General features: G+C 35.3%; 1 protein-coding gene across 1 annotated transcript; it reads right to left on the reverse strand.

The window, feature by feature from the left end:
- Positions 1-1,006: 1,006 nt before the first annotated feature.
- On the reverse strand, positions 1,007-25,302 carry LOC126728279 (uncharacterized). The gene is made up of 11 exons (XM_050434131.1): positions 25,069-25,302; positions 22,549-25,020; positions 21,934-22,459; positions 21,380-21,783; positions 9,778-9,850; positions 6,534-6,604; positions 6,151-6,402; positions 3,398-3,561; positions 3,269-3,311; positions 3,096-3,148; positions 1,007-1,398 (listed from the first exon to the last, which is right to left on the reverse strand). The coding sequence occupies exons 1-10, from the start codon at positions 25,300-25,302 to the stop codon at positions 3,119-3,121; spliced, it is 4,269 nt and encodes a 1,422-aa protein (XP_050290088.1). The 3' UTR covers positions 1,007-1,398; positions 3,096-3,118.
- Positions 25,303-26,103: the final 801 nt, after the last annotated feature.

The raw sequence follows: 26,103 nt of genomic DNA on the forward strand, positions 1-26,103 counted from the left end.
AAGGGAGAGGGGTTATGATGCACTTATATTGCTATGTACACTTTAATTGCTACAGGCTGGCAAACAATGACTGAGGAAGATTCTTGTTGTTTTAGGCTGTCTGCAACATGAGCAACCACTCCAGCACTAGCGTTGTGTAGCCACTCATTTTTCACGTAAATCCAGGGCAACTATCAGATTAAAAAAAACTAAAAACTGAGGAGCAATCATTGCCAAAATGAAAAAGTTGGATGGGGTGGAGTCAGTACATGAATGTTGTTATGGACGAAGAAGGGCTACAATGCATAATGAAAGCTGACATCGGCCTTTTTCCATCCTGTTGGGAGAGATAAATATTTTGGGGAACTTCCTTGAATAATTAGTATAATATTAGAGACACATTTTAACTCAAAAGGCCAAGGCTTAAGCCTCAATGAGTTATGCTTAATTATATTATATTAATTACTTATTCTTCTAATCTTTATTCAATGTGAGACTTTACTCACACATGTACACCCAACAATCTCCCCCACACATGTGAGTCTCTGTCTCTCTGTGGGTTTCAAGACCTCTCTGTGGGCCATGAATAAGCTCTACTCGCCCCCTCTTACCTAATGGGCTTTTTCTCTCACTAGTGTGTCATCCATGAGCCTTCATGTGTCAACCCCACACATCTTTTATCCTACATGGGAACTTCGCACCTCATCGTTGTCTAACACCATTGGCAATAATACTCCTTTGTTGGGCCTTTTCCAAGATCGTTTGTGTAGACTTTATAAGCTTGCTTGGTGTAATATACCGTCCTCGCTCTAACTGTGAAAGGGACCCGCCCTACTCTATTTGAGAAAGGGCTTCAAGTACACACACCTCATTCCCGCTCCAACTGTGAAAGAAACCTCGATAACCTTGCCACCTTTGCCCCACACCACTATGGGCTCTGATACCACTTGTTGGGGAGATAAATACCTTGAGGAGTTTTCTTAAATAATTAATATAACATATAAAAACACACTTTAACTCAAAATGCCTAAACCCCAATGGGTATGTCCTCAATTATGTTATATTAATTACTCATTCTTCTAATCTTTATTCAATGTGAGACTTTACTCACATGTGTACACCCAACACATCCTAATTGCTGTAATCCGCGTATCATTTCCTCTATTTAACAAACTAAAACTATCATTATTCATTGTCATGTAACACAATAAGAATCTCTTTAAATAATTGTCACATTATCAGTTTCTATGCCCAATTGATGTTACCTTCCACAATTTCATGATATTCGACTGTGTTTTGCATGTTGGGTGCGTTTTGTGCTGCTTTTGGAGGAAATTGGGGGCCATCGGAGGGAACTGGGGGACAATGCTCAACATCTTCAACATGCTTGTAACCATCCAAACATCTTCGAGGGGGATTCTAATTAAGTAGAAAAAACATCAAGATGATGCATGAATGTAAGGTCAGACTCTCGACTTAAAGTTCATATTTCGACAATTTCCATCCCCAAATAATTCAAAAATTAGCTTGAGAACATTCTTGCAATTAATATTTTTAAGTTGCTTTTTACCAACAAATACTATAAGATCTAAACTATAAAGGGCTTAAATAGTACAAAACCTTACTATATTAGCAAGAAAAAAATTGATATGAAATTATTAGCCCTATAAAAAGATCAAGAATTATAGGATCAAAAGAATATTAGCAGTGGCGGAGCTACATGTATCCTTGGGGGGACTTGGCCCCTCCAAAATTTTTAATTTTTTTTACAATTTAAGTATATTTTATAAATATATAAAGGTTATATGAAAAAAAAAAAATAGAAGTTGGCCCCCCAAAAGAAATCATTGATCAAATAATTTAGTAATTTTTCCTAAAAAAAGAGAGTTTAAAGTTGATATACAATTACAATAAAATGAAATAGTTAGATAGTAAGTTTTGTGAGTAAATAGTGGAAGTGTGGAACGCCTAATTTTTAGCTCAATTTCAATTCCAATTAATACGTTCAAATCATTCAACATTGATAATATATGCAATTTGGTTGAAATTTCCTATTCTCAAGATTTTATCAAGAAATAAAAAAGCTCATATGATAATTCAATTATAACATTATGATAATAATTTGTCAAACATAGATGAAGTTTTGCAAACAATTTATATATTTTATATTTACACACACACATATATATTAAGTGGATTTTTTAAGGGAGTCTATTTTTTATTTGAGTTTATCTTGACAGAATATATAGTTCGACCTCTTCAATTCAAGATTCCTGACTCTGCCACTAAATATTAGCATCTGGAAAAGATGCTATTTTTTTATTAAAAAAAAGAAAGATCTTTGCATATATTTGCACCACAAATCTCAAAATGCAACTCACAACAATCAAACAAGATTCCAAAGAACAACGAATTATTTGCCTATGGACAAGTGCTTTGCCACTGTTGCCTGAGACATATTTCTGTTCTGTATGTCTAACAGCTGGATTTGGTTCAAGCGATTACGAGCTGCATATCTTAAGCCGAGCCAAGTTTTGCAAACTCCATTAATGTAGTTCAAACTAGCTTATATATTTCAAAATCAGGAAATTGCTACTATAACGCTGCTACAACAAAAATTGCTTGAATGGGTTGCTAAAGTGAAGTTTCTAATATGATACAGTCTCTTTAAATTTGCATTCTACTTCTTACTATATATCAAGACATCAACTCCATTAATTATATATCTGGTTGTTCATACGCATTTCTTAACATAATAGCATTGTTCAAATGGTTTTTAATTTCTCATACTGTGTTTCCATCTGTCGAAATCCTATTAGAATCAGCCAAAACATTTTTATAATTCAGGTGTTCCTCTAATATCAAACTGATTGACAATTGCTCAAGGAATAAAATTATTTAGGGGAAAGAAAGAGAGATCATAATGAGCCAATAATTGATGAGAAAATAATATATAAAACACTATGAAACTAATAAAAAGGACACACACACATATATATCCTTTTTAATTTCTCTATCTCAGTCCTTAATAGAATGCTCAGTCTTGAATAATAGATCAATCAACACTTAAAACATCAGCACATGATGTAGTTCAAGAAGAAAAATTACAAACTCACCTTAGAAAGTTCTGACTCCCTCCTTATAGAAGATGTGCGCCAACCAACCATATCTATGTGATGTTAAAGATATTGATATAATGATGATAGAAGAAATAAGAAGAAAGTTTACACAGCCAGCTCATTTAGCTAAGAAAAGAATAATAATGCAGTGGGATAAGATCATAAGATACATTAGCATATAGGATGCGACTCCTAAAAGTGCCAAGGGCTGATCTGTAAATCGAAACAGATTAGAACCATTAGATTACTGGAAGAGAAGTAAATATCTTTAGCATCTATAAATTCCTTTTACAACTTACATAAATTTTCCATCTTCACAATCAGAGGCCATTCTTAATAGAAGAGGCGGTTTCTCGGGTTTACCATCAGTGAGGAACAGCTGACTACCGGTTTGGCCAATAATTATAGGAGCTAGTGGTAGAGCCAGTTTCTCTGATATTGGAAGCCCAAAGAGGAATGGGAGCTGAAAAAGAACAGAAAAAGATTACTTAAAAAAACAAAACAAGAAAAGGGCAATGAACTGTGTGGTTTCAGGAGACACAAGTCCCGATAACAGGATCATCAACATAAGGGATAACAGGATCTCATATGACCATTAAGCACTTAAATTTTAAAAAGAAGGAACTGCCGTCTCTAACTTTTGGTTTCTTGCTAATGAATCTAGTAGACTACCGGTCCGAAGGGAGACTTTATTAGTAATATATGTGTAAAGTTGTAATTTACAACTATTTTGTGTTGGCTTTAATTTTGTGCTAAATTTGATTGTAATTTTGTTCAGTCTTATGTACCTATATTATTTGTGGGATTTTATTGTAAAGGTTGTCTGCGAGGGAGTGTGAAGGCTCAAGGCAAATTGAAGATCAAAGAAGTTTTCACAGATAGCTCACGAGAAGCCTTCTCGCAAAGTGAAGCATGTGCATATGACTGGAATGCGAAAAGTCATGACAGATGATGACAGTTGGTTTTTCGCGTGTGTCTCGTTGGTAAGGCCTTCCCGCGAGATACCCACCAAACATTCTGTTTTGCCAATTTGTCATATCTGATACACCAGGTCTCTATCCACACTATATATACCTACATTATCCACATATGTTGAGGAGTGCTTTTCAAAGAGAAAACCCTAGCCATTACCCTTGAAAATGAGAGATTGTCATACCCATAATTCTCTACACAACCCATTGTGGTTTTCCTCAACTCCTACCTCTCCATTTCCAAATCCTTGAGAGGTTGATAGCCCAAACACTTACCACACTCATCCTGAGTGTAAAGTGAGGTTTTGGTGTTGCTGGGAAGCATTGGAAGAAGCCATATATTTGGTGGATGCAATCCAACTTATTTTCTAGTGATCGATTTACCGCTTGGAGGGTGGCAGAGAAGTTTTTCGTCGAGTTCTTCGAGTTCCTCTTCGATAACACATCGGTGTGTTATCTCATGTTTGCATTCTTCTTCCCTACTTTTTTAGTTTTCATTTTACTGTTGTGATTTGATGAATATGGCTTAGAGTAGTTATCTTGTCTATCCGCTCGCATTTACTCTATTCCACACTTAATTAAAGTTAGAGTAAAATCAACCGAACTGTAATTTTAATTTGGAGGTCTAAACAGCTCTTGTATTTTTACACAAATTCAAGTTTTCAATATGAATTCTTTAACAGTTTAAAATTATTATTATCATTATCATTTTCATATTAAACTCACATCATGTTACCTCATCATAGATTCATAATGATATGTTTCCTCCTTATTCTTATCAATAGACTTATGTATTTTATTATATATATGTGTATGTATTTCAATTTTAGCTTTAAACTAAGAGCATTATAAGTGTTATTTTTTTTAGGAGAATTATAAGTGTTATTGATCATACCATTTGCCAATAAGTCATAACTCAAATGAAAACTCCTTCCCCCATGAGAAAGGAGTGGACCATAAGGTCATGGATTCAAGACTTGGAGTGCGTGTGGAACTCACCAAGTCCTCAGAAAAAGATACTACATTGGGATTAAAATTAATAATGAAAAGAAAGGTGTCAAGCAAACAAGCATATAAACAACTCAAGCATTTTGACTTTATGGAACTCTTGAATGTCAAGGAAAAAAATCTTAAGCTTCTATAATTGAAACTGTGGGCTATTTTTTTGTTGTCCCAGGGAAACTATTTTGTTTGTACTCCCTGGGAAACTTTTGCAATCCCACATCGAAAGTTGCTCCCCCAACTTGCTGCCTTATAAGCCTGAAGCTGAAGGAGTAGATAACTGATGGTACATTACTCCTTCAGCTTCAGGCTTATAAGGTAGCAAGTGGGGGGAGTGACTTTCGATGTGGGATTGCAAAAGTTTTCGAGGGAGTACAAACAAAATAGTTTTCTTGGGACAACAAAAAAGTAGCCCACAATAAAAAGTGGGGGCCGTTTTTGTTGTGGAGTGGGAAACTCTTGTACTCCCACTCCACTTTTTTACGTGCATCCCACATCGAAGGAATCTCCTTCCCCCCTTTGCCTTATAAGCATGAGCTGAAGAAAAAGGAATACCATCAGTTATTCCCCCAACTTTTGCAATCCCACATTGAAAGTTACTCCCCCCACTTGCTGCCTTATAAGCCTAAAGCTGAAGGAGTAGTGTACCATCAGTTATAAGGCAGCAAGTGGGGGGAGTAACTTTCGATGTGGGATTGCAAAAGTTTCCCAGGGAATACAAACAAAATAGTTTCCCTGGGACAACAAAAAAGTAGCCCACATAAACATTTTTATCCTTATACAAGTTTATACTCCTATACTTTTCTAGTATTAACTAGACAACTGAGATATAAATTTAAAAAATTACTAAAATTTTAACAATTCAGCTAACAGAAATGAAACTTAACTTTTTCTTCTCCATTCACACACTTACACACAAAACCCAGTAGTGCAATAAAATGAGCATATACATGTAAGAATAATGTAAAATTTGAACACAACATGAAAAATAGAAGGTGGAATAGAAAAGCTCAGATTGGCATCAATAGAGGGTGATTATGATAAAATAAACGCAATAAGCTATACCCTCAAAGACAAACCTGCTTTCTTCCTCTCACCCCAAGATGTGGAGTTGCCAAGGTAATAAAATTGATTGGCTCCAATCCAGCAATCATACCTCGTCTTGAAGAGCATTCTGCTTGTGAAATTTCCACATTAGAACTGCTGGGATCATCAGGTTTGCCACTACTTGAGCCATGTGGTGTATAAAGAACAGAAATAGCATATCTTGCAAACAAACCACCAAGAGATGGGCCAAAAATGAGATCCTTTTCTGGCTCTGTCTTTTCACTCTTTTGCACAGCTTGCATAACTTATTTATAACAACTAAATTAAGTCATTTCCAAACAAAGCCATAGGCAATATTAAACACAAATGGATCTAGAATTTTTAAAGAAGTTTTTGCAAAGATTTGAAGGCTGACTTCATCTGCTAATCGCTTTCCAGCTCCATCAATCCCAGAAAAGGTTTTGGTAAAGGTGTTAGATGAACTCGCTGCACACATTAAAAACAAAGCTAACACTAGGCTTTTGAAGGGAAAATCTTATGTAAAAGTCCTAACATCTTAGTGTGAGTTTTCATGTCACAATGCAAACACGTTTGTGCCATTGTTCATGAAGAACAAAGTTTAAGAATATGAAAATTTTCAAACCAAGACCAACTTTGACCTGGTTGTTTCCAGTCACTTGTTCCTATTAACACCCTAAAAATACAATTACTTCCTTTGAGTGGTGTGATTATCATTCTTCTTTTATGGCATCCAACTTTTCTAAGTCAACCTGTTTCTAAGATTTGTGGAGCCTAGTTGTGTTTGATTCGGTGGACAACCCGACTCGAATAATGTTGCGTGGTTTTTAATGGGAGATTAACTAAGACTTAGTCCATGGAGCAAAGGCTTGGGCCGACAAGCCCAAGCTGGAGCACAGGATGTAAAAATCGTTTTTGGTGATTAGGGTGATGTTGTTGTTGTTGTTGTTGTTGTTGTTCTTGAGAGAGTGAAAAAACTGTAGCCACACTTTGTACCGGCCCGGAACTGCCGAATTAAGCCGAAATACTCCGATATTTTCGGCAGTACGAATCAGTAGTGCTTCTGTACCGTTTGACTTGCCGGAACGGTAAGTTTTGGCCGTACCGGCTGGTACGGTATGGAATTGTCTTCCCTGCTTTTAAGTTTTAACCCATTCTTCAAGGGGTTGGTTATGGAAATCCTTTTGTGTGTAATCGGTTGGTTTCGGTCTTTGTGATCGGGCGATTTCGGTCAATTTATCGGTTAAAGGGCATGTCAAATTTCCCATTTGGAGATTTTATTCTTGAGCACGTATTAAGCATAATAAATGATTGAATGCTATTTATCATTTTGAAAATTATATTTTAGATGGGCAAAACTTAAAAGTACAGTAATGTTATTTCTTAGGTTATTTTATTTTATTTTTTTTAAAGTCAACCATATAGTTACTTAACTAAAAATACATTTCTATCCTATAAGAAAAAAAATCATATAATTAAATTTTAAGAGAAGAATCTAAAAAACAATACTTAAAATACTGTGCTTAAATTTGTCCATTTTACAATATAGACTTGTAAGATGTTTTTATATTGAGAAAATTTGGTTATATATACGTAAGGTCATATCAAGTTACATTTGGTATAATACTAAGTAATGTTAAGTCACCTAACAACTTTTTATTAAATTAAAATTTAGAAAATCCCTCCATGTATTGGATTACCTGATTTCTATATCCTTAAACATGCATGCTAAGTTTTCTATCAATCGGATGCTATTTGTTATTTGATTTAAAAACTCATCTTTTATTCATAATTTTAAAATACAAAATCTCAAAATTAAAATATTTCATCGATAACATAACTATTAATATTTAATTATCTTAAAATTTTGCAAGCATGTAAAGTATAAACCTTATTGAAACCCCATTGTAGAGGGTATTCTTAAATGCGTAAAGTATTTTTTGGCTGACTTATGAATGCATAAAGTATCATCCAAATTGTTACTCTTCTGTGTTCTTTGTCGAAGATGCCAGTTTTCTATTGGTCTTTCTTATCAAAAAATCTAAAGATATATACTTTGTTACAACTTACTTAAATGTCAACTAATAATTAGAGTATTTAAAGTAATATACCCGTATGGAAATGATATAATCTAATCATCAATTGACACCCAAATAAATTGTAACAAAGTATGTGACGAAAAGATGTTCTAAAATAACTCTTTTTTTACCTTCAGGATAAAATCCGTTAAAAGCTTCATCTAAATGTTTTCATGGTCTTGACTCTTGACCCTAGAATCTAGGTTGCCAAGTCAACACGGATTTAGTTTCCTCAGCAAGTCGGCGCCCATTAATAATTGAGCTAGAGAAATCTAACGGAAGCTACTTCTTATTTGGGAGGATTTTGTAAAGCCAATAATTTTCGAAGTGCATCTTTTAAATATATTTTCTAGAACTTTTGATGTTAGATGTACTGTAAAATGAGTTGTTAAAATGGATAAAGTGACTTTTTAAGATGATAAATGTTAAAAATTTTAAAAGCTTTGATGGGATTGCTTTAAGCATAGAACTCGTCTAGTCGTACTTGATTTATATATATATATATATATATATATATCCCAAGATACTTGCACGTAGCTTACTAATGGTCATGTTCACTACCACCACAATTCTATGACTTTTAATATGATGAGAATGATAAATATAGATTCAATGGTTTATTTACAATCTCAAATGACATATGCATTGCATGTATATTTTGAGCGTGCAACGGTGCAACCGCAGAGTTAGGGATTATTAAATGCACAAATGAAACAATATATATATATTAATATATCCCGGGATACTTGCACGTAGCTTACTAATGGTCATGTTCACTACCACCACAATTCAATGACTTTTAATATGATGTAAATAAACCATTGAATCTATATTTATCATTCTCATCATATTAAAAGTCATTGAATTGTGGTGGTAGTGAACATGACCATTAGTAAGCTACGTGCAAGTATCCCATTGAATCTATATTTATCATTCTCATCATATTAAAAGTCATAGAACTGTGGTGGTAGTGAACCAGGGCCGGCTCAACAGTAGATGCAAGAGATGCAATTGCCTAAGGCCCCCAAATAAAAGAAGGCCCCACTTGTAAAATTTTTTTTTATATATAATATATTTATTTATATATTTTAGTTAAAAAAAATTTTAAGCATTTTTATTGGTCAATAAAATGCATAAAAAGGCCCCATTGTATCCTAAAATGCAAAAAAATTAAAAAGGAAAAAAAAAGTCAAAGTTCAGCTAACACAATTATATTTTAGGAGACAAATGTATTAACTCATTCTTGAAATATGTTAAAATTAACACAATTATATTTTAGGAGACAAATGTATTAACTCATTCTTGAAATATGCTAAAATTAAAATTAATAGCAGACAAATTCATTAATAATATAACATAATTGCCTTGAAATATGCTAAAATAGAGATTATAAATGTCAAAAACAAAAGAAAAACCTCTCATCTCTCTGCCTCTTCATCTATATTCTTACGATTTTACCTTTCTTTTCTTCATCTTCATCTTGATTTTTGATCTTTTTTCATCAACTCAGTCAGCCCCTCTAGCTTAAAATTTTTCTTTGTTGATTCCTGCATACCACTTTACCAGGCACCAGCCGGCAGTCACAGAAGGTATTTTTCTGCTTCAGTTCTTTCTTCCCCTCTTTCTCTTTGTCTTTCTGAAAATAGAGACTCAAGAGTCATCTATTTCTTTAACTTATATTATATATATTTTTAGTTTGTTTCACCCATTCACTGCACTGCACAACTGTTTGATGGGATGGGACATGTTTTTTGTTCTGCCCCTCTGTGGACCTTTTTCTACTTTAAAACTTAGTCATAGAAATTGGAGAAAAAAAGCTGATCCGGCTGGATGGTTCTCAATTTTTTTTTAATAGGAGTACTGTGGTTAGTGGTCTATCACGTCACGTGACAAACCATTGACCACAGCACAGTTTTTTTTTTTTTGGTTAAAGACCACAGTTATTCACTTTGGTCCAACGGTTTCTCAACCTTTTTTATTTATTTATTTATTTTTTTTATAATTTATAACCTGACACTTTATCTATTATTATAAATTATTATGCCAATGAATAATTTGATGTATATCATATCAACTCATTTGTATTATAGTGACACTAATTTATTAAACCATGTATTAAATTAATTTTTATTTGTGCAGGTTTAAACTTTCAAGTGGTCACGGCTTTAGAAAAATTGCAATAACCAGGTTCTATTGTTCTATACTTTAAATTTTATTTTTAGTTAAATTATCATTTTTAATTATAAATTGTGTTTTATTTATTTATAAATATTTTCTCATTATAAATGTCTACTAGAAAATATTTATCCGGATATGAAAAACTTCTTAAAAAGAGAAAAATTGAAAAACAAATTGAATCTCAAAAAGGATCTATGGATAAATTTGTTACTAGTATTAAAAAAAACACAATAGAAAGACTAGATTCTTTTCCAAATGCATATATTGCTTATAGAATATTACTAACAATACCTGTTACGGTTGCATCTGCAGAAAGAAGTTTTTCAAAATTAAAATTAATAAAATCTTATTTAAGGTCTACTATGTCACAAGAAAGATTAAGTGGATTAGCTATATTATCAATTGAAAAAGAAATGTTAGAGGAACTTAAATACAAAAACTTAATTAGTAATTTTGCATCTCAAAAAGCAAGAAAAATAGATTTTAAATAAAAAAATTCAATATATAAATATATTTTATTTTATTAATATTTAATTATAAAAAGGTCCCATTTAAAATTTTCGCCTAAGGCCCCAAAACTTGTTGAGCCGGCCTTGTAGTGAACATGACCATTAGTAAGCTACGTGCAAGTATCCCGGGGCCGGGCAAACATGTATAGATATCAAATTGTATTTTAGAAAAATATGTAGTCACTCTCGTTGATGTACGCCACGTAAAAATAATGTCTATGATTTTATTTTTATAAACAATGTCTATATTTTTTTTATATTAACATTCATATTTGAAATATGAAATAGATGATGTATATCGATAATGTATAATAAAGAGGGTGTAAAAATAAGAATAAATTGGTATGTGTACTTTGTGTGCAATAGTCATTATTCAAAAAAAAAAAAAATTATAAACGAAGGTTAGGAATCTTGAGAGAGAGAGAGAGAGAGAGAGAGAGAGAGAGAGAGAGAGAGAGAGAGAGAGAGAGAGAGAGAGAGAGAGAGAGAGAGAGAGATGCATGGAAGGTTGACAATATGCACCCGATTATTGTCAATGATAGAGCAGAAAACACACACACACTCCCAGAACCAAGATTTTCAAAAAATTCTTTTGTGACTTCAGGACTTTAGAGTTAACTTAATTTGCATCCAAATTAACTTTGCCACTAGGTTTATTACTGTTAAGTTTTAGATTTCTGTAAACTAGATTGTTTAACCTAATTAATTAACCAAGTGAATACTTAGATTTATTATTCAGATCTAAGTTAAAACAAAACAATCATATCATGTAAAGCAACAAAAAAGTAAATAACACAATGATATGATGACCCATAAAAACCAAACCGGTAAAAAACCTGGGAATGATTTAATTTAATTATCCTCAAGGTAAAAAGCAAATCCACTATAAAGAATCGAAGTTTACAATAAGACTTAGACCACTAACATCCTATTGCTACCACATGTCGAACTTACTAACACAATCACATGTAAGTTCTGAATCTATGGACTCCTTCTCTATTAAGCATTTACAACACAAGTACCCACACTTGTGATAAAAAACACAAACTCTCCTATTTGTGGCTTCAAGACCACCCTTGAAGATTTAGATCATCAGCACCTTTGATGACTAGTGAAGGCAGCTACTTCTACAACACCGGATCTTGAGATTCTTCAAGGAATAACACCGGTAGAAGACATGAGAGAGTTTTTTGGGTACAAAACCCTAAATACAAAAGAGGCACACTCTTTTCTCTTTGAAAAGCCTTATAAAAACATGCTTAGGGTTTCCTTTATATACTATGAGAAGTAGATCTAAAACCCTAATTCTTTTTGGGCTTGAACTGCTGTTTGGACTTAATTAAAAATTTGCGGACCCATATTTCAATCAGTCGAGCCTGTTCTTCGATCGATCAAACCAGGCAAATTTCGAATTCTTTTTTTTTTGCAGCTTGCTTGTTCTTGGATCTTAACTTGTATCTCCTTGAGCATTATCTAATAATACTATAGACTCTTAGATATATATCTAGACAAGTTTGTGTTCATGATTTACTAATTGTCTTAAACTTTTAGAACCTAACAGTTACTGTTAGGTTCTAAAGACTTAGGTATTTATGTATTTAAAACTCTAATATGTATTGTTGGCAAACCATGATCAAAACAATGTGTTTAGAAGTGTTTTAGTCTTGCTCAAAGTTGTGCATTTATGTAAAGTTGGAATTGAGCTAATGCAGAAAAGTTTTATGCATTTTGGCCTAGCTCGATCGATCGAAGCTCAGGTAGAATGTTTTTTCTGCAGATTTTCCAACTTAGCCCTAGTTGTTTTAAAATGTTTTAGGGTTTTCTAATTTGTCCTAAGTATAAAAGGCAAACCCTAGCCACGTTTTAGTGTTGCTCATATTGCGATTTGTGTAAATCTCTTGTGAGATCTAGATGAGCTTTCCTTTACACAAACTTAGGGTTTTCAAGGAGAAGATTTATCTACACCTTGATGATCAACTTGGTTGCTGCCATTGAAGCTTAAAGAAAACACAAGCGGGTGTGCTTGTATCTAGTGGTGAATCCAAGAAAGAAGTTCGTGAATTCGGAGCTTTTACGTGGTCATGTCAGTAAGTTCTACTGGTTGGTAGTAATAAGAAGTCAAGCGTGGGGATTTGTAAGTCTAATTGTATGAACTTCGATTCTTTCAAGATAGTGGATTTAAGTTTACCATGAGGATAGCTAGGTCAAATCCTCCATAGGTTTTTATCGGTTTGGTTTCTTGGGTGATCATATCTTGTGTTATTTATCTTTCTGCTATTTTGCATGATATGATCTTTGTTATTGTGATAACCTAGATTTGTTAAATTGGACTAAGTAACAACTTGGTTAATTACCTAGGTTAAATCAATTGTTTTAAGGGGTCTAAAAACCATCAAGTGGTATCAGAGCGGGTTGCTCTTTTGTTGTTGATCTTTTGATCACTGAGCTGATCCTTGGCTCCTGTTGTCATGGAACACGGACACTCTCTAGTTATTCCTCCTCACTTTGATGGGAATAATTATGCTTATTGGAAAGTAAGAATGAAAGCATTCCTGAAATCTATTGATGAGAGAGTATGGAACTCCGTTGAATACGGAAGGGAGAAGCTCATTACTCCTGTTAGTGAGTGAGAAGCTTCTCAAAAAGAAGCAGTTGCGTTTAATAGCGAGGCTATGAATGCTATCTTTAATGCTGTTTCTATGGAAGAATTTAAGAGAATCTCTTATATTGAAGTTGCTTATACTACTTGGAATATCCTCCAGACTGTGCATGAAGGCACAAAGGCTATCAAAATAAATAAATTGCAGCAATTGACTTCTAAATTTGAAAGCATTAGGATGTCTGATGATAAATCTTTTGATGAATTTTGTGCTAAATTGAATGATATTGTTAATTTTGCTTTTAACTTGGGTGAAATCTATGATCAACCTAAAATTGTTCGGAAGATATTTAGATCTTTAACTGAAGACTTTAAACCCAAGGTGACTGCCATTACTGAAAGTAAGGATATGGACTCCATCCTTGTTGATGAACTTGTAGGATCTCTTCAATCTTATGAGTTGGATCTATCCAAAACTACCAAATCCAAATCAATGGCTCTTAAGTCAGTTGATGATGTTGAAGGTGGTGGATTTGATGATGAGCTATCTGCTATAGAGATTGCTTACCTTGCCAAGAATTAGGACAAAATTTAGCTACAAAATTAGTTGTAGCTTTAGGCTACAAACTTACTTAATATCTTTTTATTGGATGTGAATTTTGACAAATCCACCATTGGATTACATCTTCTTCTTATATCCTCCATGCTTGCAAAATTTCAAGAAAATTAAAGATCAATAGCTATGTCATCAATAAATTTTTTAAATTGCAAGTTTTTGTAATTTAAAATTATGCACAAAATATAAGCTTATAGATCATATAGTAAATGATATCCGATTGACACAAAATTTAACATGTGTATTAAGGGCATAAAGAACATGCAATTCAACGGTTAGATTTTCAAAATATGTTGTAGTATTTATTTTATTGAGTGAGTTTGTAGCCTTAAGTTACAACCAATTTTGTTGCTAAACTTTGTCCTTTTAGAAACTTTCTCAGGAATAGTAACAGAAAGGCAAGAGGCACGAACACTACTGAACCTAGAAATTTTAGGAAGCATGATCCCACTAAGGTTAACAATAATGATAAACCTAGAGAAAAAGTAGGTCAATCTTCTAATAATTCTTTGGGTTCTCAGTGTTTTGGATGTCAAGGGTATGGTCACATGAAATCTGAATGTCCTACCTATTTGAAGTCTAAGGGTAAGGATATGGCTGTAATCCTTAGTGATGGTGAAGTTTCAGATAATGAGTCTGATTGTGATGAGGATGGAAACTTCATTACTTTCACTGCTACTGCTGTAGTCAATGAGAGCATATTTGTTGAAGAGAACCTTTCTAATGGGGAACTCTCTGAAGATGCAGATCTTCAAGAGGCCTATAATAAACTTTGCAAAGTTGCTGCAAAGGATGCTATGAATGTTGAACTTGACCTGAAGAAAATTGAATCTCTTGAGCTTGATAAGAAGAATTTGCTTGTAAAACTGTTTGATGCTACTGAACTTTTGAACAATGTGAAAACTAAGAAGATGCTTTTGCTTGATAAAGTTAGATCTTTGGAACTTGATTAATCGGTTGCTAGATCTGCTAGTTCTAAACTTGATAAAATGTTGAGTGTTCAAAAGTCTCCTTCTGACAAATCCGGTTTAGGTTATGTTGAAAGCATCTCTGTGTTTGCTCCCCATTCCACAAACTTTGTCCCTTCATCTTCTTTTGAACCTTCTGTGAGTGAGGTAGTGAGTGAAACTGTCAAACCCCCTGTGAGTGAGGTTGTCAAACCCATAGAAGTTTCATCATCTAGGAAGATTAGGGTTGATCTGAAAGAGTCTAAGTTTAAGAAGCTTACCCTATCTAAGGACAAGACACATGATAAGCCTGCATAGGTTTGTCACTTTTGTGGAAAGTCTGGACACATACGTCCTAACTGTTACAAGCTGCAAGCTGCAAAGAGAGCAAACAAACCAAAAGTACCTATGCCTCAAGCACAAGATCTTATGGTACTTATTGGTGAATTGGTAAAGACTTTAAACCTTTATTCCAATCCTGGAGTTGGTAATCATTCTCATATGAATAAGAACTCCAATACTCATGGTGCATCTAAAAGGTTTTTGATGCAAAAGACTCGAACTAACTGAGTCTTTCTAACATGGTCCTTGTACTTCATTACTCTACCCTTTGTGACCATTGTTCTTTGGTTTTGTTTTGTTTTTTTTTTTTTTTTTTTTTTTTTTTTTTTTTTTTATATAAAATAAAATAAAAGAAGGGAAAAAGGAAAGAAAAAAGAAGCAAATTGTGCTTTGTACTATTCTTCTTGGTTTTTGAAAACAAGGTTGGTCAATTTATTTTCACATAACATGTCGTTTGTACGTTGTTTAGCTTTGATGAGTTTACTTTTTGCACTTTACTAGTTGAAACTTTGTAGTGCATGTTGTGTGGGAAAGATGTTTATGGTTTTTTTATTACACTGTCTTAATCTTGAAGTCACATGTTTTTTACTGTCAGACTTGAACTTTTAGAGAAAGTCATAAATAACCATCTTACCACTGTTCACTAGCCAATCATGAACACCTTAGTGCATATCATAAGATTTTGTGCTCGAGAAAGTGTAGCACATGCACGAAAAGAACATAAGGTGTAGTCTCGGTTTAAATTGCTTAATACTTAAAATTGGTGTGTACTATTAAGCTTGATGCCAAAATCACATGACTTAAAATTGGTGTGTATATTATGAGGGATAAATTCAAGAAACTTACATGATTGCAAGCTTATGATCTAGGAGATGTGGGAGTTATATGATGTAACTCTTTAGGTGATAGTCTCTTTTAGATTCTTTGTGATGAATTTTGTAAACTTTGTGATTAATTGCTATTCACATATCACCTCACATGTATCTCAAGTTTTTGCTAGTTGCACACACTACACGAGTTACTCTTTGCTAAACTTTGTACATGTTCTTGTGTGTGTTTATGGTCTGACCAACTAAGTTTTGCAAATACTTTGAATTTTGTGCAAAATTAATTTGTTGCTTGAAAATTTATGGAGAATGCAAGAAATTTTATTTTTGGGAAATTTGGGCTTAAAATTCATGTTTTTGAAAATCACATCATCACATACTCATGCATTTTGTTCTTAAATTTCAATGCTTTGAGTTGATTCTGATTTTTTTTTTTCAAAAAACTGTGTTTTTCCTCAAATTTAGTAAACCTCTGTCCATTTCAATCGATCCATTCTATTTTTCGATCAATCGAAATTGTTTAAATATGTTTGAGAGAGCCTCTGACTGTTTTGATCAATTGAAACTGATTTTCAATCGATCGAACTTTTTTTAAAATTGTTTTGTTAAAGTCTCTGTTTGTTTCGATCGATCGAGGCTATTTTTCGATCAATCGAAACTCGTGAATCAAGTTTTTTTAAAAGTCAGATTGGACTGTTTCAAAATTACTTTTTCAAACTTTCATCTCTCTCTCCAACTTGGCTAGGCTTCACTAAGGATTTTTTGTCGTTTTCCTCCTAAATTTTTGCAAGGTTTTTGTCTCCCAAGGCCGGTAAGACCCTTATACCCTTCCTTTTTGCATTTATTTTCTTGTTTTCATGCATAAATTCATGCATTTGAAGGGAATTTTCGGAACTATTCATTTTTGGGATTTTTGTTGAATCAATCATCTTTTTCTGAAATTTATCATTGGGTTTTGCTTCTATATTGTTATATTCATGATATATGTTGATTAATTTGATAAATTTGGGGATTTGTGAAAAATTGAAAATTCTAGGGTTTGTAATTGATTCGAATTGGGGATTTTGTTCAAATTGGGCTAAATTGATGAAATTGGCTTGTTCAATTGATGTAATTGGTCATTATTTTCTGAAATCTATCTTGTAAGATAATCAATTAGTCAATATCTTTCAAATTGATCAAGTGGTTTTTCAAATTTTGGGGTTTTTGTGTTAATACCTCTATGTTCAAGCTAATTTTGTGAATTCGAACTTATTTGGACTTAATTGCATTGCATTAGGACATGCATCATGCCATTTAAATTGTTCATGCATCATATAGATTTTGTTCTATATTTTTTATGTGCTAACTTGCAGTCTGTCCTTGGTATTTTTTTGTTTTTTTGTTGTTCCTTTGCTTTGTGTTTTGGCCCTTATCCTAGCACCGTGCTTAGGAAAACTAGAGCCCATAGGACTCCTTCCACTTCCTCTGAGTCTCCCTTTAGGAGTGAGGTGTTTAGGAATGATAAGAGCAGAGAGGCCTTTGAGACTTTGAACCGTAAGCGTAAGATTTGGGTTGAGCGTGCTGTGGTTTTAGATGAGATTGATCTGGCCATTAGGGCTAACTTTGAGTCTAGAGGTTGGTTGCCTCTCTTAGAGATAGATCATCCACCCCCGACCGCCCTGATTAGAGAGTTCTTCTCGAACCTCTCTTGCCACGTCTATGATTCCAACACCCTTGTTAGGAGTTGGATACGAAGTGTTGAGTTCAGCATTACCCCTCGGGTAGTGGTTGAGGCTCTTGGGGTTCCGGTTGTTTGGAAGCCTGACTATCCCTATAATGAGTCGCCCTCCTTAGATGTTGTCATGTCATACATCACTGGGTCATCTATCTAGTGGGATTCTGATCCTCGGATCACGTCCGCTGAGCTTATCGAGACTGCCTACCTTTTCTTTAGGATAGCGTATCATTTATTGTGGCCTATTTCTCATTTCCACACCATCCCTCTAGAGCGATGTGTGTTTTTGTATGCTTTTGTTTTTGGTGCGTCGATCAGTTTCCCTCATCTGTTCCTTCATTCTTTGAATGAGGTTCATAGGAGTTCTGCCATAGGGCATGCGCTTATTCATCCTATTTTCATTCATCGGATTTTGCTCTTTTTAGGTCTAGATGGTTTCCTGTCTGGTGAGCCTGTTCATGTCGTTACTCCCATAGGTGCCACCTTTCTTAGACAGAGGGCTGCTCACATGAGAGCTGTTTCTTCGCGTCCTAGGGGTGCATCATCTAGGGCTGTTCCCCCTCCTCCCTCTTCTACAAGTGCTGATGATGCTGAGACGTCTGGTGCTGCTGCTGCTAGTACTGATGTTCCTCCACCGACTACTTCGGATGATTCAGACATTCGACGTACGTTGGATCATGTCTTGACCGTTCAGGCGGCTCATGGACAGATTTTGGTAGACATGCTCGATGAGATCCGTGCCTTGCGTGCGGAGTTGGCACAATTTAGACCACTTCCCTTTTGATGATGGAGTTTGTTTGCCCTTTGGCATTCCGTCACAAAAAGGGGGAGTATTTGTAGAATTTTTGTTTTCAGGGGGAGAGTAATTCTTTGGTTGGAGCTTATGGAGTTTAGATTGTATCTAGGTGCTTCATATTGTATTTTACCTTTTTAGCTCTTGCCATGTTTTTGATGGGATATTCATGTTAGGGGGAGTATTGTTTTGTTTTGTTTTTTTTTTTTTTTTTTTTTTTTATTCCTTATATGTTTCTTGTTTCAAAATTTTATTGATTTATATTTATGAGTTATTCATTGATATATGTCTTTATTGTGTGTTGTTTGAAATCAAGAATTTAATTTGTTTACTTGTATTTTTTCCACACATGCGGTTATGCATTTTGTTTAGTGTTTCAGGAAATATACAGGTTGATTCAATCGAGCTACTGTTTACACTTACAACTGATGGATAGTAGTTAGGATTAAATTTATTTTATGAGCATTATTTGTGTAAAGGGCTTTTATTTTGTAAACTTTGAGTTTCTAGTTGTGTTTTGTCACGGATTGCCAAAGGGGGAGTTTGTTAGGTTCTAAAGACTAAGGTATTTATGTATTTAGAACTCTAATATGTATTGTTGGCAAACCATGATCAAAACAATGTGTTTAGAAGTGTTTTAGTCTTGCTCAAAGTTGTGCATTTATGTAAAGTTGGAATCGAACTAATGCAGAAAAGTTTTATGCATTTCAGCCTAGCTCGATTGATCGAAGCTCGGGCAGAATGTTTTTTTTGCAGATTTTCCAACTCAGCCCTAGTTGTTTTAAAACGTTTTAGGGTTTTCTAATTTGTCCTAAGTATAAAAGGCAAACCCTAGCCACGTTTTAGTGTTGCTCATATTGCGAGTGTAAATCTTTTGTGAGATCTAGAGGAGCTTTCCTTTACACAAGCTTAGGGTTTTCAGGGAAAAGATTTATCTACACTTTGATGATTAACTCGGTTGCTGCCATTGAAGCTTAAAGAAAACACAAACAAGTGTGCTTGTATCTGGTGGTGAATCCAAGAAAGAAGGAGTCTGTGGATTCGGAGCTTGTACGTGGTCGTGTCAGTAAGTTCTACTGGTTGATAGCAATAAGAAGTCGAGCATGGGGGCTTGTAAGTCTAATTGTATGAATTTCGATTCTTTCAAGATAGTGGATTCAAGTTTACTTTAAGGATAGCTAGGTCAATTCCTCCCCAGTTTTTTACCGGTTTGGTTTCCTGGGTGATCATATCTAGTGTTATTTATCTTTCCACTACTTTGCATGATATGATTTTTGTTATTGTGATAACCTAGATTTGTTAAATTGGACTAAGTAACAACTTGATTAATTACCTAGGTTAAATCAATTGTTTTAAGGGGTCTAAAAACTATCAGTTACCTCAAGGCTTAGGGAAATATTCAAAAATGGGGCTATATTAAAATTACAATAACAAATGGGCCATGCTATAGAAATCAGACAAACAAATATGGAAAATATAGAGATACATTCTCGTTGTAGTGAGTTTCATAACTTAACTAGTTGGTACATTTTAGTGTTTTCAATTGAGACATTTAAAGTTCAAATGCCCCACCCTCAACTATCTGTATATCAAAAAAAAAAAAAAAAAAAAACTACATTCTTGCTTATAGTAAACTTCACATGTACTATTTTCATTAAAGGGTAAACTACGTATTTAATCTCTATCTTTTACATTATATTTCAATTTGATCTCTAACATTTCAATTGTGTTAATTTGGTCCCTAACTTTTTAGTGTCATTTCAATTTAGTCATTGCCGTTATCTATTAGATGAAAGTTGTTGAAATGACAAACGACCAAAATAAAAAATTAGTTTCTATTAATGTGACAATCAAATAATTTTTTATTTTGACCATTTTCCACATCAGCAATTTCTATCAAAGAGATAACAATATGGACTAAATTGACATGGCACTGAAAGGTTATGGATGAAATTAATATAATTGAAAGGTTAGAGACTAAATTAAAATACGATGTAAAAGATAAAGACCAAATACATAGTTTACCCTTCATTAAATCATTTATTTTATTTTTTTGCGAAGAGATTTTTTTTTTATTCTTTTAATATTCTAATAAATTGACACAATACTAAAAAGTTAGAAACCAAATTAATATAATTGAAATATGATGTAAAGGATAGAGACCAAATACGTAGTTTATCTTTTATTAAATCATTTATTTTATTTTTTTGCAAAGAGATTTATTTTTTTATTTTTTATAATTGCGAAGAGATTTATTTTATTCTATTAATTACACTGGATTGTATATAAAAAACTGATCATACTTAAGTAAGAATAGTAGCACTAGGCCCATACCCCAAAGAATGTTGGGTTTCTTGCAGTATGTGCATCCCACCAATACGTGAGGCTATTTTTATTTTATTTTTATTTTTTTTTTTGGTAGAAAGGAAAATTCATTAAACAACCAAACTAAGGGGGAAAGGGAGGATTAGCAACGGTCCTATTAACATGCAAGCCAGATCTGTCCGAGCATAACAGCTCCAAAAGGTCCACAGGCAGATCTTGATACAAAATAAAAGGTCTCTCTTGAACAGAACCTATTCTAGCCAAACAATCCACACACGAGTTTGCTTCACAAAAACAATGCACGATCCAGACTTGAGCTATTTGGGATATCAACTGCCTGCAGTCATCAATAAGAGGCAAAACAGAGAGATTAGTAATAGTTGGGCTGGTCAGGAGCTGCACAACAGCCATTGCATCAAGTTGAACGTTCACAGCATTCAGGTTCATGTTTTTGCAGAGCATAAGACCATCTCTAAGGTCCCACAAATCCGCTATAAAACTATCCAAGCACCTAAGCCTCCTGGAAAATCCTCCAACCCACTCTCCTTGCTCGTCCCTGATCAGATCGCCACACCCAGTTCTACCAGAGCTACCCGAAGTAGAACCATTAGTGCTAAGGCAACACCAACCGGCTTGAGGCTTCTCCCACCTGACACGCACCACCTTTTTACTACTTGCCACCTTCGGAGACAGCCCATAGTGCTGAAACTCTAAGGCTTGAAACAATATATCCTTATGGACAGAGGACTAAACATGTTGGTTCTTCAAAACCACGTCGTTCCTATGCTTCCACATGAGCCAAATAGCGAAAGGAAAAACAATACTCCAAGGGGGTTGGCTGCTCATTCTACTCCCATTATACTTACAATTTTTCTCAAGCCAAGTGTTCAAATTGCCGTCATAGAAATTGCTGGATTCATGGATTCCCATTTGCCACCAAGTGAGTCTAGCTACCTTACAGTCCCTCAATCTATGCAGTATGAATTCAGACTCCCTTTGACACAAAGGGTAGGTAGCTGAGTCCCTCAAACACTTCCTAACAAGACACTCTCCCACTCCAATACTATTATGTAAGCACTGCCATATAAATGTCTTTATTCTAGGCAAAGTGTCTAGCTTCCACACCCAATCACCAGAAAAAGAACTCCCATCCACAAGACTACCTGTGGCTATAGAGTAAGCATGTTTCAAGTCGTAATTCCCTTTCTTAGCTCCTGCCCAAAACAATCTATCTCCTACACGATCAGCTCTAATAGAACAAGGAATGGAGTTAATATCCATAAGGACCTGGCTTGGCAGCTTAAAGGATATTCTAGACCAATCCCATCCTTGAGGACCAAAAACATCCTTAACCCGAATAGCTACATCTTCAACAGTGAAGGGGCGTTGAATCTAAAAGAACTATTGGGGACCCAATTGTCATGCCAAACACTCAAATTACTATTTCTCCCCGGAATCCACCTAACCCACTTCCTAAAGACTTCACCCCCTATTTTCATAGCCTTCCAAGTCCTTGAACAAGGTAGTCTATCACCATTGATGGCCCTAATTCTAAGGGTAGAGTAATATTTTTTGTTAAGAAATTTAACCCACAAAGCATCCTTTTCCACATGGAATCTCCAGTTTAGCTTGGCCAACAAAGCTTGGTTCCTTCCCTTAGCTGATTGGATTCCTAAACCCCCTTCCTCCTTAGATTTAGTCACTTTATGCCATCCCACCCAATGGGTTTTTCTTGCATCTTCCGTTGACCCCCACAAGAAATTACGATTGACCCTATCAATATTGTCAAGCAACTTCTTTGGAAGAGCCGTGCACTGCATAACATAAGCTGGGATAGTAGAAGTGGAGACTTGGATGGAAACAGCCCTACCTGCCAAGGAAAGAAGATTGGCTTTCCAACCAGCCAATTTATTCTTTACCCTATCCAAAACAAAGCTCAAATCTTCATTGTTGGTTCCACGATGCTTTATGGGAAAACCAAGGTACTTACCAAGAGTGGGGGTGGAGTGAAATCCTAATATATCACATAAGGATTCTCTTGTATCAACATCAACATCAGGGGAAAAGAAAACCCTTGATTTGCTAGCACTAATGGATTGCCCAAATTTTGCACAAAAAGCATCCAAAACATCCCTAATTGTTGAACAATTGACATGATCCGTTTTAGCAAAAAGCACCAGATCATTCGCAAAGAAAATATGCAAAAAAGTAACCCCACTGATGGAACTTTTGATAGGGGTCCAAAAATTTTCTTCGCATTTCTCCTCAATAAGATGGCCAAGGGCTTCCATACAAAGGATGAATAAATAAGGAGAGAGCGGGTCGCCTTGCCTAATTCCTTGTGAGGGAAGAATAGGCTCCATGTTTCCGCCATTAAAAAGAATGGAAGTAGAGACAGACGACATACAACTCATAATAAGGCTTACTAAATTTTGGGGGAGGTTGGCATTTATGAGCACTTCCTGAATGAAACTCCATTCAATCTTATCGTAAGCCTTCTCCAAGTCCACTTCCACCTTACCTTTCTTGCTACTAATAGTATGGATGAGTTCTTGGACCACAATGGCATTGTCCACACTTCTCCTACCCGGGACAAAAGTCAATAGAAGAGGAGAGACAAGTTTATCAAGATAAGGCCGAATTCTAGCAACAAGAATCTTGGTGACCATCTTGTACACTGTGTTGCATAAATTGATTGGGTGGTAATTTCCCAAACTCTCAGGACCAACTATCTTAGGAATCAAAGCAAAATTGGTTCGGTTGAGGTAATTCGGAATTTTACACTCCATGAAGGCTTTTTTCCTTTCTGCCTTGACCGAATTTCCCACAATAAGCCAGAATCTTTGGAAAAAACCTGCATGTAATCCATCAGGGCCGGGAGCTTTGAAAGCCTTCAAAGCCCAAAGCTCATCCTTAATCTCAGCATCTGTAACCAAAACACCCAAATTGGACCTCTCTTCCTCAGACAAAGCAGCTTGCCACTTGGAGGGGCGAGAGGAATGAAGAAGAGAAAACTCCAAACTAGTTTTAAATAACTTCTCAAAACCCCCTCTAATAAAATTCATGGTTCCAACTTCACTTTGAATCCACTCCCCCAAATCATTCTTAATGCAGGAAATTTTATTGCGCCGCCTCCTCACAATGGTAGTCATATGGTGAAAGACAGTGTTCCTATCACCCTCAACCAGCCTGTTAATTCTAGATTTTTGCACCCAAAACTCCTCCTCTTGGTTTAACAAGACATTAAACTCTTTGAGTAAGTTCTTTTCTAGCTGAAGCAAAGAATGTGAGGGGTACATGGCTATGGCTTTTTGTATGCCATTAAGGCGAGCCATAACTCTCTTCTTCTTACCAAAAATATTTCCAAAATGATTTTTATTCCAATCCGTGGCTTTCTTGGAAAAAATTTCAATAGATTCCCGAAGCGGACGAGCATGACCCCAAGCATCCATGACAATACCCGGAAAGGATAAATTTGAAAGCCAAACACTATGAAACTTGAATGGTCTGGGAAGAAACATCCTAGTGCTAGGTTTGGACTCAAGATGAACCGGACAGTAATCAAACACACATATAGTAAGGTGAGTAACTCTAGCCTCTGGGTGAGCAGCATACCAACTTAGGTTGGCAAAGAAACGGTCAATTCTTTCTTGGACAAGAGCATTTATACTCTGTTTATTTGTCCAAGTAAACCGAGGTCTGACAAACCCCATATCAATCATATTACAGCAATCAAGCACTTCTTTGAAAAGTAGAGACCTATTTGAGCTAACACTTCTACCCCCAAATTTGTCCCCATTAGAAAGAACCTCATTAAAATCCCCAGCAATAATCCAAGGCTTATCATGGAGGTTAGCAGCATTTTTTAAATTATTCCATAAAATGCATCTTTCATGAAATCTAGGGCTAGCATAAACAACAGGACAAATGAATTCAAAATTAGAAGGGAGTACCTTCACCAAAACATGAATTTCTTGCTCTGACTTGGCCAACTAAGTCACCTGAACTCCATCTGAATTCCAAAGAAGCCAAAGTCCCCCTGCGAATCCAATAGTCTCTATATGAATTGCCCCGTCAAACTGAAGCTTGTCAATGATGCCTCTGGCTTGATCACCCCCAATCTGAGTCTTCGTAATGATCATCATAGCTGGATTGTGATTATTCACTAGGTCCCTTACATGATTCCGAAAAGAGGGCTTTAAAGCTCCCCTACAATTCCACGCGATAATATTCATGATTCGGCAGTGATTGGGGGAGGGCAAACATCAAAAGGAGGAAGGAAATTTGCCTCCTCTGTCAAAATCAATCCAGCCATTCGTACTTCTACCTTTGTCTGTCCTCTACCAAGCATCAAAGTCAAGTAAAGCCCCAGCACTCCCATCAGCTCTCTCATCAATCCCCAAGCAACCTCTGTCAGAGGGAGGAATAACAATATCCATGGTATCTGTAGCTTGATTTTGAACCAACCCAAGGTGTGTGTTGGGTGAGCTCGGATTTCTTCCATTATCACTCTCAGAGTTTCTACAATCATCCTTTCCAGCTTGATCACCCACTTGAGTGTTGGAGTTGGCCCCAAATCTGAATTCTCTAGTTTGCTTGGCTTTGAGTGTTGAAATACTTGCAAACCAATCAGTTGGAGCAAGCACGTTATCTTTCAGTTTGGCGGCAGATTTTGGAGCATGTTGGAGAGCCCTAGCACGAGCAGCTTCTTTCTTGCCCTTTATTGAGCTTTTTTTTTTTTTTTTTTTGAGAGAGTTTAAACCTATGGCGTCCGCTCCTGATGATAGCTCTTTATCATCAGACCAAGACACCAATTAGTTTTTGGTGTAGGCGGGGATTAAACCCCAGATCTCTTATACAACCATCAGAGACTTTACCAGTTGAGCTAACTGGAACCCACGCCCTTTATTGAGCTTGAGTTTGGTTTTGATTTGATTATTCCTTTGCTCTCTAGGTTAAAACCTTCATTAAAGGTCTGAATTGGGCCTGAGCTATCAAACCCATCCGAAACAGAGGAAGGGTGACTATCTAAGCGA

This window comes from Quercus robur, chromosome 5 (assembly GCF_932294415.1).
Source record: "Quercus robur chromosome 5, dhQueRobu3.1, whole genome shotgun sequence".
NCBI classification, from domain to species: domain Eukaryota; kingdom Viridiplantae; phylum Streptophyta; class Magnoliopsida; order Fagales; family Fagaceae; genus Quercus; species Quercus robur.